This window comes from Hemibagrus wyckioides, linkage group LG14 (genome assembly GCF_019097595.1).
Source record: "Hemibagrus wyckioides isolate EC202008001 linkage group LG14, SWU_Hwy_1.0, whole genome shotgun sequence".
Lineage (NCBI taxonomy): Eukaryota > Metazoa > Chordata > Actinopteri > Siluriformes > Bagridae > Hemibagrus > Hemibagrus wyckioides.
In genome coordinates, this window is record NC_080723.1 from 16,683,822 (window position 1) to 16,692,510 (window position 8,689).

Sequence of the window (8,689 nt, forward strand, 5' to 3'; positions counted from 1 at the left end):
TCATAACAGAAAATGTGATGGCCTGCACAACAAGTAAAAAATAAAAATCATAATTTTATTCCTAAACATTTCACATTGCTGCATGTCCTACTCACCTCTACATCAGCCATCTTCATCCTGGTGCCCTCTTTTCCTACAAAGATATCGTCAATGTCGACCAGCACATATCTGTCCAAGGACAGCGAGAGCCTCTTAGATGTGAGGAAGGCCACGGCATCCACAAACACCAGCTTGTGTAGCCAGAAGGCCAGTCCGTTGCCAAACAGCACGCGCTGGATGCCATCGTGGAGCCCGAGGTCCTGAACCACAGAGGTGTGGAGAACGGCACGCAGGCCGATGCTCTCTGCTGACTGGGTCTTCGCTAACAGTACTGGCTCATATGTGGAGTGGTTGGACTGGAACACGGTCCAGTTATCACCAGGAAGAGGACCTCTGACCACCTGAGGGGGGAGAGAGAGAGAGAAATGAGAGAGAGAAATTAGAACAGATAGCTTTTAATAATTATAATTTCTTAAAGTCTTAAATACCGGTCAGCCTTAGCATACTGCATGTTATCAGTTCCAGATAGTAAATGTATACATTTATATCTATTTCCTTTTTCAATAAGCTATTTAGATTTCAGTAAAGGGTTTCCTTTGTTCTCAGTCAAAAAAAAAGTTTCTTTATTGAACAGTGACGAATGGCTTTTCTTTCCACAGTGTAGATGCATTATTACATTATAATTATGCTCATAATAGTCATATAAATCAACAGAAAGACATCCCTTCATCACCACTGTCTGTGAGACTCATCACTGTCAGCCAAACAATTACTTCTATAATTCTAATTATCGGTATCATACAGCTCTGACTGAGTCTGACGCTAATCAGAGGAACTCGCTTATTTTTGTAGATATTTACTGGCTTCGCAAACCTAAATACCATGCTATGTACTGATGAAGAAATCTGGCCTTTGTTTATTAGCTCTATAATGAAAAAGGAAATCATTCCAAAACACAATACATTAGGAGTTTATTATACAATATATCTTGAGTGTCTCCATAACTTTAACAATACACATAGAGGTTATCATTTTTTATAGATCTCCACTCAACTTGAGTGCCTTCAAAATCCATATTTTGCACTTTTGTGTTTTACTTCTCGCCCTCTTACTGTAGAAGCTAAACCAGCTGTAATCATCATGATGAGTCTTCTAGTGACCCCAGTGCCTCATCCAACAAGTTTATTATCTTTAAGTAAAAACATCACAAGAAGTGTGTTAATGTTACGTCTGAACAAACCTCGTGGGCGCGGGTGATGTGCAAAAGAGGTGATTTGGGGTTGACAGTGCAGTCCTTTAGACCCAAATTCGAGTGCAGGAACAGAGGGAAACCTTTTAGCTGGGCACTCAGGAGACTGTTCTCGTTCGCCTACACACAGAGAGAAACACACACACACACACACAGACACACACACAGAGTGGGAAAGTGAACTGTGAACTGCCTCGGAGGGTAACATAGCAGAATACAAATCCATTTCGTATGGTGAGGTCAGACTATAATAATGTGGATTATCACATTATTCATCCATACAGACAGACAGAGTAGATCGTGTGACCTTGAAGAAGCCGATAATCCCCACTCCGTACTCCACACAGTATTTATCCAGCAGCTCCCTGTTCCAGGCGTCCATGTTGACGTACTTCAGGATGTTCTCGTAGATGATGAGAGCGAAGCGGCCCCGGTCACGCTCAGTCAGCGTAGGCATGTCTCCTTTTCCAGGAGAGATCTCTGTGTGGTAGCGGAATCGGGCCGACTCCAGTACGGCTACGATGTCTTGACCCAGCTGGGAGTACTGACTCTCGACAAACACGAGAACCACCGGGTCGGTCTGGCTGCCATCTGCCGCCGCTTCGCCACCCACTTCGTCCTGGAGCGGCAGGAGCCGGGATGGCGTGAGGTCATCATCGCAGTCCTCTGGTGCCACCCCAGCTGAAGGCTCGAACTCCCTTTTGACTCCATACAGGAAGTAGGCGGAAATGAAGACGCTGAGCGTGCACAAGAGGAAGAGAAGGAGAAAGATGGTCTGGAGCGTGAGCTGGCGGAGGAGACGTCGCACGCAGCCAGCACCCAGCATCGTGGGGATGACCCCCCCAACCGAAAATAAACAAATAATCAAACAAACGAAGGGCAAAAGGCAAAATCGAGTCAAATCCAGATTCTTTCCATTTACACCATCACTGTGTCTATGTCTTTGTATAAACACACTGTGAGAAAAGAAAAGAGATGTTCAAAGAACTTGTCTCCTCCATATTAAAGGCCACTATGTCACCATGTCTGTCGTCACCTTCTTTAATTGAGATGATTTTGTCTGTGCACGGCTCCCCGAACGTGCGATAAATAGCCGATTGAGCCCGTTTCCTGTCCTTCATTGAGATTCATTCCTTATTGCTGATTATGAAAGAGCTGAAGCAATGTCGGGGCAAATGTAGACATTCATTCCAGAAACGTCTGAGTTCCTGCAGAAAGAAAGGGTCACAGTTAAGTTGATAAATAATTTATATCATTGTAAAGTATGTAAATATACAGAATATGGCCAAAGTTTGTGGACACTTGACCACTGAACTTATATGTGGTTCTTCTCTAAACAATAAAGCTGGAAGCACACAATTGTCTTGGTTTGCCAAGATTGGAGTGGAAGAGTTCACTGAAGAAGAAGAGTTCAAAGAAGTGTTCAATGAGGTTGAGTGGCCCTGAACTCAACCCCACTGAACTCCTTTGGGATGAACTGCAATACAAACTGCAACCCACACCTCCTAACATCAGCGTCTGATCTCACTAATGCTCCTGTGGCTGAATGGTGGCCAAGCTCCAAAATCAGAAAGCCTTCTAAAAATACATCTGGAATTGGATGTTCATCAAACTCATATAGACGTGACGGTCAGGTGTCCACAAACCTTTGGCCATGTAGTGTATAAAGCAGAACTTCCTCTAAAACATCTCTTGTATCTCTTACATGGTAACCATAGTAACAGCAAAATTTAGCACAGCTAGCATGTGCTTGGATTGTGTAATTTCTTTCAGACCAGCTGAATGCACATCAAAGGAAACATCTCACCACTTTTTCTTTAATTATTTCCAGAAAATATAATAGAAACTTAATAATAAGCAGATATTTTTGTCCGTTTTAACCATCAGCTATATTTATTCAAATGTACTTGTCTTCTTGAGAAATGTTGAACACCATCAGTTTAACAAATATCAGGATAAAGCCACCATACATGTTAAAATTCCTAACTGATACTCCTTAAATTAATACACTGAGCATACATTAAACCTGTCTCTGCAAAAGAACAACAAAAAAGCAATGATTTTCAGTCCAATTTGTGTTGAGGTGAAATATATGATAATGCTGGCCAATTTCTCTGTTCTGGAACTGCATAACAAACATTATGTCTGAAATTATTGCCAAGAAAATAAATTTTTAAAAAAACACGTCCTGAAGTGTGGTTTCTGAAGCATATATAAAATCATCCCTGAACAATTTTTGCAGTGTGCTAGAGCACATTATCCTACTGAAAGTGACTACTGCCATTAGGGAAGCTGGCTGCCATGAAGGGGTGTCAAAGTAACAGCCACATGAATGCCAGGACCCAAGCAGAACATTGCTCAGTGTATCTAACTGCCTCTGCCAGCTTGCCTTCTTTCCATAGTTAACCCGGTGCCAAGTTTTCCCCAGGTAAGTGACACACATGCACCCAGATGTCCACATGATTTAAGAAACAAATGTGATTCACCAGGCTCCATGGTCCAGTTCTGATGCTCACATGACCATTTTTTTCTGTGGAAGACTCAGACATGGTGAGCATCCTGTCCAGTCTGCAGCTACGCGGCCTTACGCATTGCAAGCTGTGTGTTCTGACACCTTTCTACCAGAGCTAGCATTAACTTTTTCAAATATTAGTGCTACAGTAGCTTTTCTGTAGGATTGGACCAGACGGGCTAGTTATCTAACCAGACTATCCAATTAACTGGTTGTCCTTTCTTGGACCAGTAGCCATTGCATACTGGGAACATCCCTGCCATTTTGGATGACCCAGACATCACAATTTGTCTTTCAACACACCTGAAAGTCATTTTTACTGTGTACTTGCTGGATCATATATCCCAGCCCAGTGGATCTGTAAACAGTTAGTGTGTAAACCCATCCCACCTGCATGGACAATCCCAAAATGAGAGAAGAGTTTGCCAGAAGGACAGAGAAAATGAGGAATGCATAATCAGGAAAAGCCATGCAGATAAATAATTAAATGACTACTATTGCCTGGAAGAGATAATTACCACGCCATTTTGTTTTCTCATTAAAAAAACAATTGCCTTCTGTTAACCAGTGAATTAAAAATAGACAGGAAGTATAATCCCTTCATTCCCGGTTTACAGCGAGCGACGCAGGTTTTCTACAATAATATTAAAACTAGTCCCATCAGGTTCAGCAGAAAACATGATGAAATGGCAAATGTTAACTGTTCGACCTTGACATTAAAAGTTGACATGGAATTTGTCGAACTACAGAACGGATACACACCGAATTCAGTGAATGATCCAGCAAACTGAATTCAGTAATTATTACACAGTCTTAAGGTCAAAATGTTCTTTTCTGTAAATTTGTTGTGTTGTTAGAGATCTAGAAAAAGGGAAAGGAAAGATGTGATGGGGGGGTGCTTCTTGTTACCAGTGGATTCAATTTCATCAGGCTATTAATCAGAAGTGGCAGTTTCTAGGCACATCATCATTCAATTTGAGCTGTGTGATTATACATTATTTATCTAGGCATCTATATCCATGTAAGAAGTCATTTCCAACAGGCATTTCCTGCAACTTATTTCTGTTCTGCTGTACTATCTGTAACACCACTACATTATATCCTACTGCTCGAGCTACACCACAGGGCAAGTAATCAAAACGAATATGAGACAATGAGTTGATGATACAATCGTTTCATTGCTTCCTTATGAATTTCATTGCTTAAAAAAAGCAACAGTTGTGCCTGTGGTTCATGCAGAGTAAACGCAGTGCAGCTCTACTTATAATGTTTTATTTAGATAAGGCAATTCAAATTTTCTACAGGAAAAATATATATTTTTTTAATCATTTACATGAAAAATTTCTTTTAAAAAATCTTTGTAATACCTATGTAAAATATTAGATACTGTTCATTAATTATTATTATTAGTAGTAGTAGTAGTAGTAGTAGTAGTATTATATACAATAAATATATACAGGTTAAATACTTTTGTAATTTTTGTAATGTTCTTTTATGTGTTTATAAATACAATATTGATACTATTGACATTTGAAGTGTCTATTATTTATGAAACACATTTGATGTTATAAGAAATATTGATTTAATTTCTATTTTTACATTATTAATTGTCTTTAGCTATTTATAGTTTTAGATATTTTTTAAATATTTATTTATTTATTTATTTATACATACCCAGTTATGATGAAGCACTATTCAGTCCATAAAGGCATGGTTTGTGAAATGTTTTTTGCACATTTAACATGAAATTAAATTTAAACATTAAAAATGTGAAATCAAAATCAAAATGAAATCAAAATTTTCCAAGAAATACAGTCCTTGTCAATTCGGAGAAACATCGCATCATACTGTAATTTATAAGACAATAAGTTCTGGTAATTACTTCCACTAATCTGATATATTATATTATTATTATATTATGCATAGCCACACTGGGACACTGTTACACTGTGCATCTTTCTGCTAGTCTGTGTTCTCCATAAAGACACGGCAATTTGAAAGTATGAAAGCTCTGTCAGATGTAGATGTAAAGGATGCTGGGGCACCAATTTTACTGGAAGCATCTTTAATGGAAATGTACAAATCAATGAGAACTCTCTATCCAGCTAGCCAAAGCACTATTAAGTTATATTATAACTGCAGGGTTAAATATGTATACCAGGGGTCTCCAACACGTGAGGACTAAACAGCATTAGGAATAAAGCTACGATGCTGCCAAAGCGAAAGCACTGAATGAATCTATACTGCTGCACGAAGATGCAGGACGAGTGTGCTGTAGATATTTCTTACTAGTCCAGGTGGTGTTTCATTGTAAAGTACTGTTAAATATTTCCTGTTGTAATAAAATACTACTATTTCATCACAAAAAGGCCAATACAAATTCAGGTCTCTGTTTTCAAAATTAGTAACCTTCTATATCAAAGGTGTCTTTTTCAGTCTTGTTAAGGGTATGTGCCATGGGACGTGGAAGTAACAATTTGCTGATAAATAACAGAATCCATGTGAATTAATGTAATCAATAATAATCAATAAATGGCAATAATAACTGATAAATCTACTCAGCAAACCCGTGTTGCTAAATTAATTAACTCGACTCAATGATTAACATGATGCTTATGTGAATTTCAAATGATTTACTGCAAAAATGGCTATTTCACACGAAAATAGCTTATTCAGCATGTTTGGTTAATGGCAATAAGCTGTGTATATAAATGTTACTAAAAAAAATAAAACAAGTAGCTCTTGGCCACCTTCATTTCATCAAAGTAGCTCTGAAAGGAAAAAAGATTTGAGACCCCTGTTGTATACAGATATTATACATCCATACATTGTCTTTAGTGATTATCGTTCACACGGTTGCAGAGAGCATAGAGTCTCTCAGTGGGCTTGGGATACAAGATCAGGGGACATCCTGAGAGGGGTGGTAGGGCACATACACACACACACACCTTCACATATTACGAGATGCAAATCAGCCTACAAGGCATTTCTTTGGACTGGGAGAGAAACCAGAGTACCTGCAGGAAACCCCCGAAGCATGGGGAGAAAATGCAAACTCTGTGAAAACACAAGGCAGGAATCGAACCAACAACCCTGAAGGTGCGAGGCAAATGTGTTAAAATCAAGGCCACAGTGCCATCCTACACAAAGAATTGTTAATTTAACTATCATGAAACATACTGCATCTTTCACTCAGTATTACCTCAAGTTATCGAACTAAAGACGTCTTATTTTATTTCATTTCATTTCACTTGAAGTGTACCTATTTTCAAAACCAGTCTTCAACTGAAACTGACTCGGATATGATTATATATGATTATATAAGATTATTTAACAGTAATGATATGTCAGTTTTCCCGTGTTTTAGAAGTTATGAGAGAACTGAACAAGAAATTATGCAAGAAAGCAGTGGTGTGACCTTCGTGGGAAAAGAAAAAAAACAGGTTAAGGTGATCAAAAGTAGGCTATTATAGTCAGGTGGCCTAAGCTTATAGGTACAGTGTGATGAACATAGCTGCAGGTTATTTAATGTCCCAATTCACAAAGTGTTTGTGCAGGAAAGTCAAAAAATAGACGGAAAAAGTGCAGACAGCACAATACCACAAACAAGCCACCCTGCTTCCCAGAGAGCCATCTAGTCTGGAAGGAGGAGGTGCGGCATTGAGGCATCGAGTGTGCGTCTGCATATCAAAAACAGGTTAACGAAGCGAGAAGACACTCTGAGACGCACCCACACACACACACACACTGAATGTTCCTTCATCGACAAGGGCAAGTTCCACGCAAAAGATACAAACAAGAAAACACATCTCAAGTGTCACTGTTGCTCGGCGGGTTGCCATGTGTGCTGATAGCGGGTTCGAGAGAGGGTCTCGAGTCTCCGGGAAAATTTGCATACATTTCACAGAGCTTTATGATGGAATATGAGAAAGTGGGCCAATGTAATTGCTTCCTCTTCTGTAGGGATATAAGGCTAATGCATTAAGCAATGCCTCTAGAGCCGACGTCTTATAAAACTTTCAGAGAATCAATCTATCTGGAGGTTTTAAGAGTCGAATTTCAAATACGATCAGACAAGAGGGGGATTTGAATCATCTGAAATAGCAGAAGGGCTATTATATAATGGTTATTATAGCTGTATAAGCCTCCGATGTGGATATCAGTGGGCTGTAACATATGAGGAAAGTATAGACACTGAGCCCTAAAGGAAATAAAATACATACGGTTCTGTTTTCATCACCTAACAGGTCTAATAAAATAACAATCAAATAAAAATAACTCAAAACTGAATTTTTTTTTTTTCTCCTATTCAGACGGATGTCTTATACAAAGTACTATTTGGGTCTAAACCAGATGAAGCTCCAATCTTAAACCGCTCCAAAAGATCAAATCCCAGCGGACAGAGTAATTTATTCCTGATACGCTAGGCCCGTATCCAAAAATACGGAGTGTAGCTTGCCAGGATGATCCTCCATCATGAGCTCTCATTCAGCAGCTGTAGCTCCCCCGTCCCGTCTGATCCATCACACTGACTTCTCTCCTAATACACCGTGACTAATGTTTAACATGAGACAGGTTAATTATGGAAATTGTGGTGATCCAGACACACAAAAAAAAGATTCCCCTCGTGCAAACACTATAGGTGCAATTGTAACATTAACGTCTGCTCCGGGAAAAGTCTCATTAATCACTGCCACGTTAGCAGGTGAAGACTGAAGCTGAACAGAACGCTCATGTGAAAGCAGCTGGGTAGCAATTTTTATTACTATTATTATTATTATTATTATTATTATTATTATTATTATTATTATTATTGCACCCCACAAACACATGCATATTCTCTCCTTTTCAGTGTTAAATAATTTTTCAAGGACATAAAATAAAATTAA

The 8,689-nt window shown here is 39.0% G+C and overlaps 1 protein-coding gene across 4 annotated transcripts in view; it reads right to left on the minus strand.

Annotated features, from left to right (window-relative positions):
* Positions 1 to 8,689, minus strand: part of ndst1a (N-deacetylase/N-sulfotransferase (heparan glucosaminyl) 1a) — a 91,964-nt gene that overhangs the window by 23,864 nt on the left and 59,411 nt on the right. For all 4 annotated transcript variants that reach the window (XM_058408268.1, XM_058408269.1, XM_058408266.1 and 1 more), the window contains 3 exons: positions 1,596 to 2,496; positions 1,280 to 1,408; positions 96 to 440 (listed from right to left, as the gene is read on the minus strand). In XM_058408268.1, coding sequence (XP_058264251.1) covers positions 96 to 440; positions 1,280 to 1,408; positions 1,596 to 2,114 — 993 coding nt within the window. In that variant the 5' untranslated portion in view covers positions 2,115 to 2,496. The remainder of the gene's footprint in view (positions 1 to 95; positions 441 to 1,279; positions 1,409 to 1,595; positions 2,497 to 8,689) is intronic.